Below are 20,081 nucleotides of genomic sequence, written 5' to 3'. Positions count from 1 at the left end.
GCTGGGATGGGGAAAATAGTCTTCTCCATGGTTGAGACCTCTAACTGGTTATCCAATACCAAGTGGTTAGTCCTGAAGTCAGACATGTACAAGTAGCACTAAAAAGCTGGGCAGGTTGTGTATCAATCAATATTCAGTCACATATATATTGAGTTTGTGGAGGTGAAAGGAGTATGATATAAATATATTGTGTAAAATTTTAAAGAAATAATATGCATTATGTGAAAAATAATTAGAACCTGAGAATAATTCCTGGATGATTTAGTTGTTAATTCTCTCATCAATCTAAGGGGACAGTGATATGAACATTCCATCCCAGCATCTCATGTATTAATATTGGGAATTGGACCATTTGGGATATTTGAAGACTAGAAGTATTTTTTTGAGTGTAAGATGCATTCCATACCTTTTGGCTCTTACTTACTTTTGGGTTTTTGGAAACCAGGAAGAGGCAAATGTAAAATTCACATATGGAGCAGAAAATCAAGCTCCCAACTCTGAATTCATTTGTTCAGAAAGAAATCAAGGAAAGCATTGATTATGTAGGTTCATCATTTTCCTAACAGGTGATGTAGAGACTAAAGAGGGATTCAAAGGTTCAAGAGAAAATTCTTCCTTTAAAAATATGTTTTCTGTGGAAAATGTTTTTACTAGAGAGCTATATCCCAAGCCCAGTGACTCATTTCAAAAATGGAAACGTTGATAAAGAATTAATTTCATCATTTAGGAGGTTATGTGGGAAGCAACAGACAACACATACATTCCCTATGATTAAAGATACCAACTTGAAGGTGTAGATCATCAAAGGCAATAAAAGTACTACAATGAGCAGCTTCATTCCATACAAGAAATATCAATGCAACTTGAGATCAGGCTTCTCCATCTGCAACAATGAACAATGCAGTGAATGCAGTGAGAGATACAGAGGCTACTTCAGAGTTATAATCCCAGCTAAAGTGGCACACATGTTTAGATGTGAATCCAGACATTTCCAAACACAAACTTGAGTCTTATTATGCAGTCCTTGGAGGAAGGAATCCTTAAAAAGTATACAGTACGCTCCATGTGGTAACATTTACTTATCATAGAAATACTCGTGAAGCTAAGGCAGGAGGATTGCAAGTTTAAGACAAGTTGGAGAGGGAACTCCTGTCAAAAAAAGGAGAAAAGAAAAAGAAAATTGTACTTCAGCAAGAAGACACATGAGGACAAAATGAAGGGGTGGAGTGCAAGAATGAAAATAAGGGAAGTAACTGGAAAGCATTCCCAGGTTTAGGTAGAAAGTACTATGTTGGTTTTAGATTTGATGATAATGATTTATTTTATTTTAAAAATATGGACAAACACATCAAAAATAGACATTTAAACGTTAGAAGTGATGTACATAAAATCCAAACAGCAAACACACGGAGAAAAACCAACCACGAACAATGGGAGCTCCCTTTGTACACACACAAACACAAAACCAAAAGAGCAACACAACCTAGTATGGAATTACAGTCTTAACAAAATCATTTGGGCTATTTGGGCTAGCAGGAAATCAAAGAACCCTGGGTGCTGCAAGTTCTACATGGACTGACCCTCAATTCTCTGTTGTAAGTTCTGTCTCTGCCAAGCCAACACATGGACTGGAATGACAGTATGGAATACCATGCACAAAGCAAAAAATTCTTAAAATGTTAACACTGACACCTAAGGCAACTCTCAATCATTTCTTCCTCTAACCAGCTCTCTCAAGTCTCTAAAGGAGAGTCTGAGTTTTGCAAAGCCCTTTAGCCCCATCCCTAGTCTCATTTTTCCTCTCACCATGTTGCTGTGTGTGTGCCAAACTCAGGATTCAACACAGTTCATATATGAAAGTACTCTAATACTCAAGTTTTTAAAATATAATTTAATTCAATTATTAAATCCAACATTTTTACAAAGTCTTTGTACTTAGCCAAAACCAAAAGAAAAAAACACAACATTCTTTTAAATGATCAAAAACATTATAAAGCAACATCTTCAGCAAGACAAAGACTATCTAACAACTATTTACAGAAAAGATAATAGTCTATAAAACTTAAGTAAGTTCATTACAATAACCCTAATAAATATACTTCAATTGAACTTAAATATCCAATAAAAATTGTTAAGGACAGATGAGATATATACTATTTTTATCAAACATTCAAATGAAAGTACATAAAATTACTAAAGAAATTAATAAATTTTGTTGGATATCAAATCACTGTAAGACTTCAATCTATACACTCATAACAAAGAGCAAAATAAATTTGGGATGTAATTATTCTATCAATATAGCCTTATACCTAATTAATATAACATTAGATGACCCCAGAGAACAGGAGAACTATGTTAAAAATACACAAAATGATGTCAAGAGACTTGGCTCTCATGGAAAGAAAATGAAAAACCAACACCACCCAAAGTTAAATTAAAACAAGCTTACAAAAAACACCCAACAAAAAACTCCATAAATATAAACTACATAATTATTTAAAAAAAGAACCTGATCATTGCTTCCATTGCTAAGTTTGTTTCAATAGGAACAGCATCTGCGAGGTGCAACCTTTTGCTATCCTCCCAAACAAGGACTAGCCCTCATAAAGAAAGGGCCCATGTGGTGGGGGAAGCCAGCCCAGATTAGGAGAGATTAGTGCTAAAGCTCATAAGAGAAAAGAATTTCACTGCCAATTACTAGCTAATTCAAGTAATTAAGCTGGGGGTAAGGGTGAATGGTAGCGTGTTCCTTTAAGGAGTAGTGCTGGAATAAAACTGGGATTTGCTACAAAACCAGGATTTCTAGGATGAAAGTACCAAAGGGTGACTTCTGTATAGAAAAGGGCAGAAGAAGTCAATTCAAAGACCTTAAGTGGGCGATTTTCAAACAGCACGTGATCTGGTGGCAATGATCTTTCAGGCTTTCTAGTCAATCACCGATCCAATATTCTACATTCTGCCCATTTCAAGAACGAGAGTGCCTTTCTAACCTTGTAGGCTGCGCAAAGACACACACAGTGGCTTTGGGGAGCCTTTTCCTTGAGCGGCATCAGGATTTGTGCAGGTAGTTCATTCATAGAACAGTCGCCTCCGGGCCTTGCACGGGGCGCGTGGAGGGCGTGGAGGGCCTGGAGGGCGTGGAGGGCGCTGCTCCTGGGGACTTGGAGGAGGAGATGGGGGCAGAGGCTGCAGTGGCGAGGTGGGGAAAGGTCCCTGCAGGTAGCTATCCAAGTCCCAGAAGGACCTCGGAGACCATGGCTCTGCAGTAGGGGAGGGTACCTGAAGCTGTGGTTCGAGGATGTAGTCCTGAGGCCAAGGAGTGGGCATCCTGATGTGGCAGGAAAGGAGCTCAGAGGCCTGGCCAGCTGGAGCGTCAATCCAGGGTGACAGGAAGCCAGAGTCGTCCTCCTCATCGCAGGCGACCTCTTGATAGGAGTTGTCTAGGATGTCTTCACAGAGGGATCCCTGCTGGAGGACGACGAGGTGGTCCTGGGGCAAGTGCCGGAGAGCGCCTTCCTGTGGGCTGGTGGACAAGAACCCAGGCTGTCCAAGATGGGCGAAAGACTGGAGGCCCTCGGGCACCAGGATTAAGGTGTGTCCAGGGAGCTCCACTTGCATTACCGAGGTGGGCTCGGGCTCCAGCAGTAGGTCGACTCCGTCCAGCTGCAGTTGCATGGCACAGCCATGGGCCAGGACCAGCACGGAGGTGAGCTCTTCGTTGGTGGCCTGGGTGGGCGCTTCCAGGTCGGGAGACGCCGGGGGCTCATGGCGGGCAGGCTCGTGGAGGCGGCGGCGCTTAGCAGGGCTGGGTCCTTGAGGCTGTGGTGCCCAGCAGGGCGCGGGGTCGGCGCTGGGGCTGTGAGGTCGCATGTGCAGCATGTTGAGGAAGCTGCGGGATTGGCGAGGTGCGGGGTTCAGAGCAAACAGGTGCGAAGGCGCGTGCTGAGCGTCTGCAGTCCGGGGCTCCGGAGTCCTTAGCTTTCTTCAAGTCCCGCCGGATACACTCTAGACGTCATTTATATCCTCAGAGATACACCGGAAAATGAAGTCGTGAAATCTCACACTAGGCTCCGCCCCTTGAGCCTCCATTGCAAAGGCTCCATATTCCCTGGAGGGTTGGGCTTGGATTTCCAATAGCCCAGGCTGTACTTGAGAAATACTTTTTGGCCTAGAGGAGTAAGAAAAACTTTCGTGGATTTGTTTTGTTTTAGTTTTTTGCTCTTTGGTTTTGCCTTTTCAAAATAGGGTTTCTCAGGGTACCTTTTGGATCCTGGCCTGGATCTAACTCTGTAGACCAGGTTCAAAGAGATCTGGGTGCTTCTGCTCCTGGAGTGCTGGGATTAAGGGCGTGGGCCACCCCCCCCCCCCCGCCAATTTTCTTTTTTTATGACAGACCAGGAATAGGATTGTAAGAATGCTGATCTTTAAAATTCGGTTTTTGAGAATCCAAAATATCTAGCAAAATTTGGCCACAGTAGTCTACCTGGCTTCAATACAATCGAAACTACAAAGAGAGACCTTTTTCTCTCTTCTCTCTCCAAAGTAAATAAATAAATAAATGGATAAAAGAGAAAAAAAAATCACCTAAAACAGTGCTCCATCCAGTCTCCAATCATTCAGTTCTCTTAACTTAAGTGTTAATCAAATTATTTGTTTTCATATTTTGGAAAAAATTTCACTGTGCGTGTGTGTACTGTGCTTCATAGTATGAGTATGTGATCCCAGCATTATAAAAAGGTAAAGGAAATGACTCTCAAGTTCAACACCAGCCTGGGTCACCATTTTTAGAAACTTCGATGGGCTGAAAAGATGTCTCAGTGGTTAAGAGCATATGCTGATCTTACAGAGGATCTGGCAGATCCTAGCAACTCACAGTCTTCTGTAATTCTATTTCCTGGGAATCTAATGCCCTTGTCTGGCCTCCAGTGGCAGCAATCAAGTCCTTGGTGTACAGACAAACATGCAGGGAAACATCCATACACATAAAATAAAAAATAAATACATCCTTTCAAAAGAAACAACTAAAATGAATAAATGATGAAGACATAGTTTTCTGAGTGCTTCAATTCCATAAGTGTACCACCAGACCCGATTTATAGCTAGCTATGGATTGAAACCAGGGCTTGGTGCAAACATTCTCAACATTAGTTGGAATGTATCTCCTACCCCATGGTTAGCGAAATGTATGGGTCTTTTTCCAGCTCTGTGAAAAGCGCTTTTAAATTACTAAAGTGAAACATTCAGGTGGAGATTCCTGAAGATTAAGTGCTGTAATAAAATTTTTCAAGAGAGGCCCAGTGTCGTAATGCTCATTTATACTCCTTACTGGGGAGAAGTAGAAACAGGAATTCCAACCTGCCTTGTGAGTTACTGGTCAATGTCAGTTGAATGAAGCCCCATTTAAAAAGAAGAGAAACTGAAGGCTGGAGAAATAAATAAATTCTAAAAATAAATTTAAGAAAAGCCTTGCAGTTGTGGCTCATGCTTTTTTTGTTTGTTTGTTTTGCTTTGTTTTTTGAGTCCGGGTTTGCTGACTGTCCCTGGACTCACTCTGTAGACCAGACTGGACTTGAACTCAGAGATCTGCCTGCTTCTGCCTCACGAGTGCTGGGATTAAAGGTATGTGATGTGGCTCATGCTTTTAATCCCAGCAGTAAGGAGGCAGAGGCAAGAGGATTTCTGTGAGGTTCAGGTTGGCCTGGCAACTACATAGAGAGTTGCAGGACAGTCAGGGATATACAGAGAAACATGTTTCAACAAACAATGAGAGAGAGAGAGAGAGAGAGAGAGAGAGGGAGGGAGGGAGGGAGGGAGGGAGGGAGGGAGGGAGGGAGGGAGGGAGAGAGGACTCTCAGTGGTGGCACTCCTCATAATTCCAGCACTTGGAAGGCAGAGGCAAGATTATTGTGTGTTGAGACAGGCCTGGCCTACTTAGTGAGTTCCACTAGATCTAGGACTACATAGAAATACCTTTTCTCAAAACACAATGAAGAAAGAAGAAAATATCACTGAGAACATTAAAAATGGAAACAACAACACAATTTAATAATCTATGTATATGTTCTGCCTTATATTTAAATTTTAACTAATTAAATTTTCTTTTGAGATAATCTCACCGTTATCAGACTTGGTATGTGGAGGAAGACGACCTGGAACCTCTGATACTCCTGCCTCTACCTCCAGAGTTATGAGGATCACTGGGGTATACTGCCCTATCCAGTTTCCTTTTGTGCTGGGTGTTGAACACAGGGTTTATTGCAGCCAAGGTGAGTGTTCTCCAGCTGAAGTATATCTCCATCCCAACTGAAGTGCTTATATATATATATATACATATATATATATATATATATATATGCATTTCAATCCTCAAAACACATAGAGCTCTGAATGGTTTAGTTGCTGTGGGAATATGATGCAGACATGTATTTTAATTTAAACAATGACACATCATAGGTCTGATAAACTCCTGTGCAATGTTCACTGGTATGTTGTGTGCCTTTTGAATTAACATGCAATGTCTCCCCCACCTTCTATTTCTATCTTTCTCCTCCCTGTCCTCTTCCTCTTCTTCCCTCTTCCTTCTTTCATTCAGTACTATGGATCAAACCCACAGCCTTTTACATCCTAGGCAACTGGTCTACCATTGAACCACATCTCCAGCCCCTTCGATCCCTCCTTCCTCTTTTCAAAATATTTTTTTGCCAGTTGTCATCCTTGCTATCTGTCCATATTTCCATTTCACTGCTGTATCATCTCAGTTCTCCTTTCAAAGCTTTTTATTTTGAGACAAGGTCCAGGTAAATTACCAGACTGGCTTTGACATTTCTTTATAGAACAGGTTGGCCTTGCACTTGTGATTCTTTGGCCTTGGTCTCCCTTGCAGCTGGTATCACAGGACTTGGCTCCTCTAATCAATTTTATGCTCCATTCTACTTCATTGGCTGTTGACGCTGTCATTACCCCAACTTGAAATTCTTGCTTAGTCACAATTTCAAACATCCTATTCTCAGAGCACTCTCTCCTAAGTTTTCAACTCAGTCTCTTAAATATCAAAGCTCCACCATAAGTCTTTCACACTCCATGAAAGGCTGGGTTTTTCCTGTTACTCTTCATTAAAAATGATATCATTGGGTCCTCACTCCCCTTTTTACCTGTGAGGTCAAGACCATGAGTGGTTGTTGCAATCACGTGAATCCATTTGACTACTTGGTTTCTTGTGGAAAGAATCTCAGTTAACTGAGTGAGGACTTAATTCAGAAAAAGGCATCTCCATCTTAGAAAAAAAATGGCACTCATTGTCTGCCATATCTAGCTACTTTCAATTATCTTTAGCAAGGAGTCCCGACTGTTTTGTGGGTGGTTTTTATGCTACAAAGAGGGAAGTATTTTCTGTCCCAATGTAGGCCATTTTCTAAGTAATAGGCTATGTTTTAAGATACTTGCTTACTCATGTTTACTGCAGATCTATCCCCAAAAGCAAGGAAATGAGATCAACTGGGTTGTCTTGACTTTTCTGTGGCTGTGATGAAATACCCTAGCAAAAGCAGCTTCAGCTTGTCACAGATCAAGGCTACATTATGTCATGGTGGGAATGGTGAGGCAGCTGGTGCTTGAAGCTGCTGATCGCACTGCATTCAGTCAGAAATGTGCTGATACCTTGCATGTACAGACCTCCAGACCTCTATCGTTAGCTAGCGACTAGCTTCACCCTCTGGTCTTCAGACAAGCTTTATTTGTACAAGCAAGATATCACCACACAGAAAGGAGAGAGCAATGGATGCTAGTGCTCAGTTCACGTTCTCCTTTCTATGTAGTTTAGGATTTCTGCCTAGGAAATGGCGCCATCTACAATGGGCATGTCTTCTCATTTCAGTGAATGTGATAAGGTAGTCTCTCACAGGTCTGCTCAGAGGTGCATTTCTCAGGTGACTCTAGGTCTCATCAAGTTGACAATTGAGAATAGCCATTACAATATCCATTAAGTGATGAATGGATGGTGAGTATGTGGTACCTACACATGGGAGAATTTTTTTCAGCCATAAAGAAAAACGAAGTTATGAATTGTGAAGAAAATTTACAAAACTGACAAAATATACATATTAAGTGAGATAACCTAGGTTTATGTACAGGAACATGTTTTTTTCTCATATGGAGATCTTAGTTTGTAATTTTTACATATGTATTTAAGTGGCTGGGCATTGGTGGCTCACATCTTTAATCCCAGTACTCGGGAGGCAGAGGCAGGAAGATATCTGTGAGTTCAAGGCCTACCTGGTCTACAGAGAGTGCCAGGATAGGCTCCAAAACTACACAGAGAAACCCTGTCTCGGGAAAAAACATGTATTTAAGTGGAAGTAAGATGTGTGGAGGTCAGAGAATAAGAAAGGGACCCATGGAAGAAGAAACAGACTTTAAAAGAGAGTAACAACACATGTTGATACCAAAATCCGAGGGGAAACCCTGAGGGTACTTGGGAGCATTTACAGCAAGATGGGGAACAGAGAGATGGGGGAGAGGAGGCAATGGGATAGCATCAATCACAATTATCCATGAAAATATCATATGGAAACCTGTCACTTTGTAAATAGTTAAAATAACAGCAATGAAACTGTGGTTTGACAGAATTGTAACATCTTTTGAAACTTTCTTGTCTATTCTTGAGGCTGGGAATAAGTAAAGGAGACCCTCTCTACCAGTTTCTCATTCTCTGAACATAGTAGGACATCATTTTCATAGTTCAGCGGGGAATTTTGAAAGACATTTTTCTTTGGTAGTGTCTCTCTCTATGACCCAGGCTTTCCTCAGACATGTAGTCATTCTTCTCTCAGCCATCAGAGATCTAGAATTACAGGTGTGGACTACTGTGGCCAGCCTGGTGTACACTTAACCATACAAGTCCATATGTAAAGTGGACTTTCTCTCTCTCTCTCTCTCTCTCTCTCTCTCTCTCTCTCTCTCTCTCTCTCTCTCTCTCTCTCTCTCTCTCTCTGTCTGAGACAGGGTTTCTCTGTATTGCTTTGGAGGCTGTCCTGGAACTCACTCTGTGGAGCAGATTGGTCTCAAACTCACAGAGATTCACCTGCCTCTGCCTCCTGAGTGCTGAGATTAAAGGTGTGTGCCACCAACACCCAGCTCGGCTTTTCTCTTTTAAAAATCTCATGAGTGGGCAGGGTGGCACACGCCTTTAACCCCAGCAGTTGGGAGGCAGAGGCAGGCGGATATCTGTGAGTTCGAGGCTGGCCTGGTCTACAAGAACGAGTTCCAGGACAGGCTCCAAAGCTACACAGGGAAACCCTGTCTCAAAAAAACAAAACAAAACAAAATGAAAAAGAAACGTAAACTCTTCCAGTGATGTAGTAGTGCATGCTTGTAGTCTCTGCACTTAGGAATTAGAGGCAGGAAATGCATTAGTGATTAATTAGGCATGTCAAGTACAAGACCACCCTGGACTAAGAAAACCCTCCTATGAATATTGTCTGTTCTTAGGAGAATTTAGTTTTTAATTTAGTTCAAGTCCAAAGAGTAAACTCCACAGTTTCCTATCTGGCTCATGGGGTCAGGGAGTCTTCAGAAGCAGACAGACATTAAATGTCCCTGGGAGAGCTGTTGATAAATGGTAGGAAGTCAGGGCAAAGAAAAGGGAGAGTTGCTGGAGATGCTGAATGAGAGAGACCGTCAGTGTGATAGGGGAGGTAGATCTGGAGGAAGAGAGATGACAAGGATGGAAACCTTATTAAAGAATCCAGACAAGTTTGTTATTGTCTTTGCCCCAAACTCTTTTAATGGAGATATTTTTGATTCAGAAGGTTTTGGAGGCCTATGAGTACCCAGTCCAAAATGGACACCATTGAACTTGAGAAATCTTTCCCACTTTCTTCCCTAAGTACTCTTTGATGGTTATCCAAGTTAAATTCTCTGTGTCATAAACCCCGAGAGCCCATATTTATCCTCAGTGTTACTGTGTCATTCAGAAAGAAAGACCCAAGATCAAGACTGCAGTGAGAAGACCCATGGGCAGCAGTCACTGTTCCTAAAAGAGGAGAGGTTGTTGACACAATAGCTGACAATGGCAGTAAAATGGCCCAGGAGAGGCAGTGACCTCTGATATTACACTTTGCCTTTAGCGTACTAGAACGGACACTCAGTGGATCAGAAACCAAACACTGAACATAGAAAATGGAAATGGAAACAGAAAACTCCTATGGTTTTACTGGTGACTCCTTGGTGATCCACGTGAATGACCGGCTGGTGAAGAATCATCAAACCATGAGGCCAGCTCAGACAGGGGACATACAGGGTCTTCCGGTTCAAAAACCCGTGATTTTCCTCCTTTGGACACTCTTTTAGACAGTACAACGAAATGAAACATAAGAGGGAGCAAAGGAGGAAAAGAAAGAATTCCATCAAGGATGGCAAACAGATTAAGCTGATAGTAAAATTTGGTATTAAAACCTAGAATAAATAAACAAAGACCTCAAAAGAGTTCAGACCACCTACTGGTAGTCCACATTGGATTATGTGGATCATTAGAAAATCGAAAAAAAAATGAAAGTCCACCAATGAAAAAGAGCAGAGGCAGTGCAAGGCAGTCTGCAGCCCATCACTTGCATTTGATGGGAAAGGAAATGAGCAAAATATACAGTAAAAACAGAGAAGACAGCAAGTACACTGGGAAAACTGGTATCATGACATAGTAAAACATCCTATGTGATTGGTATAGTTCGTGTCCTTCTTAGGAATGGCCTTTTCTGGTTGAGAGAGAATATTAGAAAATCTGTAGCTATTGATCAAGTTATGATCAATTTGACATCAGTTACCATGGAGGCAATGTTTCAGCTTCTGGAATTGCTGCTGCAGAGGTTGTGGGTCTGAGCTGTACTGTCATATATGATCTACCATTGTTTGTAATTTATTCTGTCACATCCTTTTGTCCTGCTGGGCTAACCAAAGATCTGCCTTGGAAATGTCATGTGGCCTTTCCTTGGCAATAGCTGTCTTCAGTTTGTGAAGACTCTAATATGGAGATCTACATACAGGAATTTGGCAGGGTAGATGGCAGAGCTGGCCTGGGAGGCAACTAGAACAAAGGTCTTGAACCAACTCACTGGGTGCCCTCGAACTGGGTATCCTGTATTGGTTTGGAGAACATGACTGGTCCTGTGATCTTGATTAATCATAGGAGCAGACTGCCTATGGAACCTGAGAATAATACCTGGAGATGAGCTAAGTTAACTTAGCTGTTGTGCTGGTTAGTGTTTTATTTTACATAACCACCACAGTTTCCCCTCCCTCCTATTCTCCAGTTCCCTCCCACACCTCTTCTCTGCCTCCACATACACTTCTCAGAAAGGGTAAGGTCTCCTATGGGGAGTTAACAAAGTCTGGCATATCAAATTGAGGCAGGCTCAGAACTTGCTCCTCCCTCCCCACTGCATCGAGGCTGAGCAAGGCATCCTACCACAGGGAATGGGTTCAAAACCCCAGTTGGTTCCACTGCTAGGGGCCCCATAAACAGATCAAACTAGACATCTCCCACATGAAGAGGGTTTAGGTGGGTCCTATCTAGAGTCTGTGAGCTCCCAAGAGCTCCGGTCAGCTGTCTCTGTGGTTTTTCCCATCATAATCTTGACCCCCCCCTTGCTCATATAATCCCTCTCTTGACTGGACACCCGGATCTTGGCCCAGTGCTTGGCTGTAGATCTCTGCTTCTGCTACTATCAGTTACTGGATGAAGGTTCTATGATGACAATTAGGGTAGTCAGCAATCTGATTACAGAAGGCCAGTTAGGCACCTTCTTCACTATTTTAGAGTCTTAGTTGGGGTCAAGAGTACTGGGAGTTTCCCTGGCACCAGGTTTCTCCCTAACCCTACATAATGGCCCCTTCTACCAAGATATCTCCTTCATTGCTCTCCCTCTCAATCCCTCCCTCCACATGACCATTCCCATCCCTCATGTCCCTCCCCCATTCCCTCCCTTCTAATCCCCCTCCCCCTATTTACTCAGGAAACTTATTTGCATCAGTGAACAGCAGGAAAGAATAGTGTCTTAAAGTAACAGAGAATACAGATCTGGCTTTAGAATTCCAAACCCAGTAAAATAGCACAGATCTGTGGGTGTCATTGAAACATTTCCAGATATCAACTAAGACTCACCACACAGGCCATGGAAGAGAGAATTCCTAAGATTGTTTTGTAGGGTGCTCAGAGGTGGTGACCTACACCAATCATCCTAGCACTTTTGACACTGCAGCAGAAGAATTTCAAGTTTGAGGCAAGCCTGGGCTACACAGGGAAACACTATGTATATAAAAGCAAAAATTGTAGCATAGACAGAAGACAAATGAGGACCCAGTGGGATGGCTCAGAGGGTAAAGTTATTTGTAGTCAAACCTGGCAACCCAAGCTCAAGTCCTGGAACCCACAGGCTAGATGGAGAGAACTGACTCCTGCTAATTGTATCTGACCTCTACATGGGTGCCAGGGCACACACACAAAAAGCAAACACATGAATGTGTTTTTTAAAAACTCTAAGAAGAAGACATGAGGATCGAGTGAGGAGAAGGCAAGAATAGAAAATGAGGAAAGAAGCCGGGCGGTGGTGGCACACGCCTTTAGTCCCAGCACTCGGGAGGCAGAATCAGTCGGATCGCTGTGAGTTCAAGGCTGGGCTGGACTGACAGCCTCGAAAACAATACAGAGAAACCCTGACTCTTAAAAAAAACAAAAACAAAACAAAAGAGTAAAGAAACTGGCAACACACTTGGAAAATCTAAAATATAATTATTGCTATTCCTAAAACAGCTGTATGTTGACATCTGATTTTTCAGTATTGATTTATTTCGTTGTAAAATATGAATCAGTGCTGGAGATAGTTCAGTGGTTAAGAACACTGGCTGCTCTTCTAGAGGACCCTAGTTTTATTCCCAGCACTCAGATCACAGCTCAAACTATTTGTAGCTCCTATTCCAGCACATGTGAACATGTGATTCTCTCTTCTGGCTTATACAGGCCTTCAGGCATTCACGTGGTACACAGATATACATACCGTGTGTGTGTGTGTGTGTGTGTGTGTGTGTGTGTGTGTGTGTGTGTCTGTGAGAATGAGAGAGAGAGAGAGAGAGAGAGAGAGAGAGAGAGAGAGAGAGAGAGAGAGAGAGAGAGAGAAAGAGTTAGGAGTGATGTAAATAAAAACCAAATAGCAAACACATGAACAGAAATAGATAATCAAGTCAGACTTGGTGGCACATGCCTTTAATCCCAGCATTTGGAAGGCAGAGGGAGGCGGATCTCTGTGGGTTTAAGGCTTGCCTGATCTATCTAAATGGTGAATTTCAGAGCCAGCCAGGACTATGTAGAGAAACTCTGTCTTAACAAACCCAACCAACCAACCAACCAACCAACCAACCAACCAACCAACCAACCAACCAACCACGCTCTAGCCTCCCAAGCAAAAACATCTCAGAATATAATTCCAATTGCAAGGAAATCCTGTGGAAGAGCAGAGATGCACAGACCCTCACTTTGTTGTGAGTTCTGTCACTGCCAAGCCACCACATGGACTGATGAAAAAGACAGCGTGGAATACCATGCAGAAAGCAAAAAATTCTTAAAATGTTAACACTGACACCTAAGGCAACTCTCAATCATTTCTTCCTCTAACCAGCTCTCTCAAGTCTCTAAAGGAGAGTCTGAGTTTTGCAATCCCTTTAGCCCCATCCCTAGTCCCATTTTTCCTCTCACCGTGTTGCTGTGTGTGTGCCAAACTCAGGATTCAACACAGTTCATATATGAAAGTACTCTAATACTCAAGTTTTTAAAATATAATTTAATTCAATTATTAAATCCAACATTTTTACAAAGTCTTTGTACTTAGCCAAAACCAAAAGAAAAAAACACAACATTCTTTTAAATGATCAGAAACATTATAAAGCAACATCTTCAGCAAGACAAAGACTATCTAACAACTATTTACAGGAAAGATAATATTCTATAAAACTTAAGTACCATATGACATATGATAGGAATAACCCTACTAAATATACTTCAATTGAACATAAATATCCAATAAAAATGGTTAAGGACAAATGAGATATATTAGATGTATGAAAGATCCCAATTTTCTCATTAGAGACACTATTTTTATCAACCATTCAAATGAAAGTACATAAAGTTACCAAAGAAATTAATAAATTTTGTTGGATATCAAATAACTGTAATGATTACATCTATACACTAGTAATAAAGAACAACTTAAATTTGGGATCTTGTAATTATTCTAGCAATATAGTCTTATAACTTAATTATTGTAACATTCGATGACCTCAAGGACATGAGAAGTATATTAAAAATACACAAAATGATATCAACAGATTTGGCTCTCATGGAAAGAAAAAGAAAAGCCAACACCTCCCAAAGTTAAATCAAAACAAGCCCCAAACAACCCACACACAAACAAAAACTCCACCCATGTAAACGACTTAATTATTCAAAAAAGAACGTGATCATTGCTTTCCTTGCTAAGTTTGTTTCAATAGGAACAGCATCGGTGAGGTGCAACCATTTGCTATCCTCCCAAACAAAGAATAGACTGCATAACGAAACGGTCTATGGTTTAAAAACAAACAAACAAACAAAAAAGGGGGCACAGAGTAGGAGAGATTAGTGCTAAAGCTCATAAGAGAAAAGAATTTCACTCCCAATTACTAGCTAATTCAAGTAATTAAGCTGGGGGTAAGGGTGAATGGTAGCCTGTTCCTTTAAGGAGTAGTGCTGGGCAGGGCATTGGTGGTGCACGCCTTTAATCTCAGCACTCGGAGGGAGAGGCAGGCGGATCTCTGTGAGTTCGATACCAGCCTGGACTACCAAGTGAGTTCCAGGACAGCTTCCAAAGCCACAGAGAAACCCTGTCTCAAAAAAACAAAAAACAAACAAACAAACAAAAAAAACAGTAGTGCTGGAATAAAACTGGGATTTGCTACAAAACCAGGATTTCCAGGATGAAAGTACCCAAGGGTGACTTCTGTATAGAAAAGGGCAGAAGAAGTCAATTCAAAGACCTTAAGTGGGCGATTTTCAAACAGCACGTGATCTGGTGGCAATGATCTTTCAGGCTTTCTAGTCAATCACCGATCCAATATTCTACATTCTGCCCATTTCAAGAACGAGAGTGCCTTTCTAACCTTGTAGGCTGCGCAAAGACACACATAGTGGCTTTGGGGAGCCTTTTCCTTGAGCGGCATCAGGATTTGTGCAGGTAGTTCATTCATAGAACAGTCGCCTCCGGGCCTTGCATGGGGCGTGTGGAGAGCTTGGAGAGCATGGAGGGCGTGGAGGGCGCTGCTCCTGGGGACTTGGAGGAGATGGGGGCAGAGGCTGCAGTGGCGAGGTGGGGAAAGGTCCCTGCAGGTAGCTGTCCAAGTCCCAGAAGGACCTCGGAGACCATGGCTCTGCAGTAGGGGAGGGTACCTGAAGCTGTGGTTCGAGGATGTAGTCCTGAGGCCAAGGAGTGGGCATCCTGATGTGGCAGGAAAGGAGCTCAGAGGCCTGGCCAGCTGGAGCGTCAATCCAGGGTGACAGGAAGCCAGAGTCGTCCTCCTCATCGCAGGCGACCTCTTGATAGGAGTTGTCTAGGATGTCTTCACAGAGGGATCCCTGCTGGAGGACGACGAGGTGGTCCTGGGGCAAGTGCAGGAGAGCGCCTTCCTGTGGGCTGGTGGACAAGAACCCAGGCTGTCCAAGATGGGCGAAAGACTGGAGGCCCTCGGGCACCAGGATTAAGGTGTGTCCAGGGAGCTCCACTTGCATTACCGAGGTGGGCTCGGGCTCCAGCAGTAGGTCGACTCCGTCCAGCTGCAGTTGCATGGCACAGCCATGGGCCAGGACCAACACCGAGGTGAGCTCTTCGCTGGTGGCCTGGGTGGGCGCTTCCAGGTCGGGAGACGCCGGGGGCTCATGGCGGGCGGGCTCGTGGAGGCGGCGGCGCTTAGCAGGGCTGGGTCCTTGAGGCTGTGGTGCCCAGCAGGGCGCGGGGTCGGCGCTGGGGCTGCGAGGTCGCATGTGCAGCATGTTGAGGAAGCTGCGGGATTGGCGAGGTGCGGGATGGTGAGCGAACAGATGCGTTGGAGCAGGCGGAGCGACTGCAGTCCGGGACTCTGGAGTCTCGCGCTTTCCTTAAGTCTGGCTGAATACACCCTGGATGTCAATTATATTTCATGGGATGGGCGGGAAAGCAAGTCGAATCGGGAAATGTCATACTAGGCTCCGCCCCTTCCAGGCCCCGCCTAGGAGTGTCGATCTGACCAATAGCCTTGTCTGTAGTTTGTAGGTCCGTGTGGAAAAGCGGTAGTTGCACTGTGGGAGCAGCCATTTGGTTTGTAGGCCCTTCACTTCGCTTTGGATTGTGGGCATTGTATGCTTTGGTCAGATTATACCAGTAAACCATTCCTGCTGAAGTCTCGCGAGTGAAATGTTATGAGGACATGAAGTCCTGGATTTCAGCGTTGATCTCAACACAGCGTGTTCCACCTGTAATGTCGGTGGGATTGTGTGTTTCCTTGAAACTCTGTCTGATTTTTAAATGACCACTCAATCGTCCTCCAGGGATGGTGGAAGAGAATGTAAAGTTAGCATGTCCTGTGATTAAAGTTGCTATCTTTATTATGTGAGCAAATCTTGCAAATATTATGCTGTCAGCTGAAACACGAGGTTACTTAATATGATCTAAATCACAATTCTGAGGTGTATTGTATATCTGTTTTCAGTCCCGTTTGTTTAGGTATTGAAAAATCATGCCAGCGTTAACTTTTCTCAGATCCAGGATCTAGCTGAACTAGTTCCGGCATTTCAAGTCTCGTGGAAGTTGATCTGGCTGTGGCGCATTGGTCTAAGCTACAGCTTCAAGGCCTGTTTGGTGTATCAAGATGGCGGAATGATAACAGAGTGAAATGAAATGGAAAACACCGATTTTTTTTTTAGATGCCAAAACACTGATTTTTTTTTAAATGCCAAAGCACCGATTTTTTTAAAAATGCCAATCGACGACAACAAAATAGTTCCTCTCATGCCTGTTTTTTAGTCATGTGAGTTGTCACCCTGGAGGTAATTATTATAATAGAGTATCTTTTTCATTTAAAATCAAATCATGCACATATTATTTATACTCCCTTACATTTTTATTTAAATTAAAAACAATCTTATTTTACATACGGATCCCAGTTCCCTCTCCCTCCCATTGTCTCAATCCCTCTACCAACCTCCCCCCATCCTACCCTCTATCTACTCCCCAGGGAGAGTGAGATCTCTGGTGGGGGATCATCAAAGTCTGTCACATCATTTTGGGCATAACCTAGGCCCTCCTCGTGTATCTAGGCTGAGAGAGTAACCCTTTATAGGGAATGGGCTCCTAAAGCCCATTTGTGCACCAGGGATAAATACGGGGTTCACTGCTAGAGGCCCCACAGACAGCCCTGGCCCCTCAGCTCACACCCACATTCAGGGGTTCTGATTCTGTCCTATGTTGGTTCCCCAGCTGTTAGACTGGGGTCTGTGAGCTTGCACTTGCCCAGGTCAGCTGTTTCTGACTCCCTTATATTCTTAGGGGCTATATAAAATTCCATCCTGTTTGAATCCTTTCTTTTTCTTTCTTTTTAAAGGTGAATTTAAAGTGGTTAATGGCCTCCTGTTTCTGCCTCAGAGATGGGATCATAATTTTTGTGACACCATTCTCCACGTAAGTCATGCCCTTTAAGATGGACATTTAAGCCCATGGCAAGCCGGTGGTGCTACTGGAATCCTCTTGTGAGACCCTTTGATATTAGTGCTGGGGGGGGGGGGAGACGGGGGAATGTAAAAGTCTGGCCTGTGTGCTGAGCCATTCAGGGCATGCTGGCCTTCAGTCTGGATATTACCTTCCTGCTGGATTTCCGGTGTTTCTGCCTGCAAGGTTGAAAATTTTCCCAAGGAATAGCAGCCTGGGGCAAGACAATCCTTGGTGGCCAGTCCAGTTCCTGGAGGATTTCAAAGGCCGAGGTAGGAACCAGGAGTCCCAGAGTTTCCTCCTTCCCTGGCATGAGAATGAGTGCTTCTGGAAGTTGCACTCTGACTTCCAGGTGGGGATGGGTTGAAGATTGGTTTTGGGCACTGGAGAGGTCTGTCTATGTGCCCTTGACTGTTCCATGATTCCAAGAAGCAGAATGTCCCTGAATTGGGTTCTACTGGAGATAGAGGGCAGTAAGCATCATGTTTAAGGACAGAGGGATTAGCACAGAGTCAGGCAGCACACAGTGAGGGTCTCAAGGCTGAGTTGATGGCACCTATATCAGTTGTTTGCTTGATCTCACCAGCTTATCTTGGAGAAAAATCTAGAATGTGATCTTCTGATTGGGACAGAAATGAGTTAGCATGAATCTTGGTTTCCCCTCCTCTGCCAGCTCCTAATTGGATAACACTGGGCAAGTCATTTCACCTCCTCTAGGACTCCATTTTCTCACACGTAAATGCAGGAAATGCGATCCTGCGGTACAGGGTGGTTGCAGGGTAGTGTGCGCCAAGTTTCTGGAATATAGCAATATTAAATATTAGCTATTTGTTGCAAGGTTTATAATTGGGTTTCTCACCCATGCTAGCCAGCCTTGTTCCTCCACGTCATACAACAAATGCTTAGAGGACAGTAAGAAGATCATTGTATGCTAAAGGGGTGTTTGAACCAATAGGAAGCAGGCTACTAGGAGTTTTCAAGGTGCAGTATCTACATGCTTGTGTGTGGCTTTCAATCAGATACTCTTCATCTTACCTGATTTTATCCTCCCCTCTAAAGTGCCCAAAGAGGCTGGACATAGTGGCAAGGCCTTTAATCTCCTCACTTGGGAGACAGAGACAGGTAAATTTCTAAGTTCAAGGAGTACATAGTGAGGTCCCAGTTTCAAAAACAAAATGCCCAAGATAGTAGGGTGGAATGTTAGGTGTGCTCATTGGTATCAGTCAATATGATACAGCAACTTAGTGTGGCCTGCTTAGAGTTCTGTGTGGATTAAACTGGCAAAATGACAGGTAATTAGGTACACACAGGTGGGCCCAGCTGAGGGAAGGAACCAAGGGGACTTGGATACAGGACATGGATACAATGAGGACATGGATAAACAGGCCTTAAGCCACCAAAGACTTGGGACTTAGTTGGTGTTCTTGACATTGAACACTCCTTTATTCCTAATTTTAGTTTTGTTTTTGAGACAATCTCATGTAGTCAGTCTGATCTTAACTCTTGGTTTTGTTTCTACCTCCCAAGAGCTTGGATTATAGACATATGCCACCATACCTGCCCATATACTCTCCTACCTTAATACATAATTAAATGGCTTTAAAATTACTATTTATTTTTATTTACATGAGTAACAATTGCATTCCAAAACTAAGCCAAAATGTAAGTTTGTAGCCTCTGGTTAGCTTCACCTAACTCCTGAGTTAGAGATGGGGCTGTGAGCTCCTTTTCTGTGTGTTTATAATGGTTTTCTCTCTGGAATGGTGATGTTTTGTGAGCATTTTTATGCCGTGTCAGAGTTCACTGCCATTTTGTATTGTTACTGTCAAAGTACATGATCTCTCCCATTTTATTTCAGAGGCCATTTCAGCATGCAGAGTTGACATCTAGATTTCTATTGTTTTGTATAAGAAAAGCAACTTCAAAAATCACTTGTATATTAACTTCTTTGCCTCCAACAGAATGCTGAAGGCAGTTCAACTCTTTACTGGCCTTACAATAATCCTGATAGTTGTAGTATATTACAGTAGGCCACCTTTATTTTCTGCCAACATCACTCAAGGGTGAATGCGTTTGTATTGCTGATGCTGTTTAGGGATTAGTTATGATGGTGGCCTATGTGATCACAAGATCATTAATCCTGTTCTATCTTAAGGATGTCAAACTGGCATTCAAGTAGTGATTTGCCTTAAAGCCTAGGGATGAAAAGAAATGGCAGATTTTTACAAAGTCCTTAGATGATTTTTTTTTCTTTTATCAGAGTTTCATTGCTGGGCATAGCAGCAACTGCTGATAATCCCAGTAGCACAAAAGCAGAGGCAG

General features: G+C 43.0%; 2 protein-coding genes across 2 annotated transcripts; both read right to left on the bottom strand.

The window, feature by feature from the left end:
- Positions 1-3,057: 3,057 nt before the first annotated feature.
- On the bottom strand, positions 3,058-3,882 carry LOC121137677 (proline-rich protein 23A3-like). The gene has a single exon (XM_040740364.1). It carries the CDS (start codon positions 3,880-3,882, stop codon positions 3,073-3,075), a length of 810 nt encoding a protein of 269 aa, XP_040596298.1. The 3' UTR covers positions 3,058-3,072.
- A 10,071-nt stretch (positions 3,883-13,953) lies between these two features.
- On the bottom strand, positions 13,954-16,069 carry LOC101838788 (proline-rich protein 23A3-like). The gene has a single exon (XM_005080751.3). The coding sequence runs from the start codon at positions 16,067-16,069 to the stop codon at positions 15,263-15,265; it is 807 nt and encodes a 268-aa protein (XP_005080808.2). The 3' UTR covers positions 13,954-15,262.
- Positions 16,070-20,081: the final 4,012 nt, after the last annotated feature.

Source organism: Mesocricetus auratus, unplaced genomic scaffold (genome assembly GCF_017639785.1).
Source record: "Mesocricetus auratus isolate SY011 unplaced genomic scaffold, BCM_Maur_2.0 Super-Scaffold_100691, whole genome shotgun sequence".
NCBI lineage: Eukaryota > Metazoa > Chordata > Mammalia > Rodentia > Cricetidae > Mesocricetus > Mesocricetus auratus.
The sequence above is the reverse complement of the archived record's forward strand: the minus strand, read 5'-3'. Positions and strand labels throughout refer to the sequence as shown.

What these genes read in the sequence shown, in the direction of transcription:
- LOC121137677 (XM_040740364.1), bottom strand. Translation starts at nt 3,882, where the DNA reads ATGCTGCACATGCGACCTCACAGCCCCAGCGCCGACCCCGCGCCCTGC.
- LOC101838788 (XM_005080751.3), bottom strand. Translation starts at nt 16,069, where the DNA reads ATGCTGCACATGCGACCTCGCAGCCCCAGCGCCGACCCCGCGCCCTGC.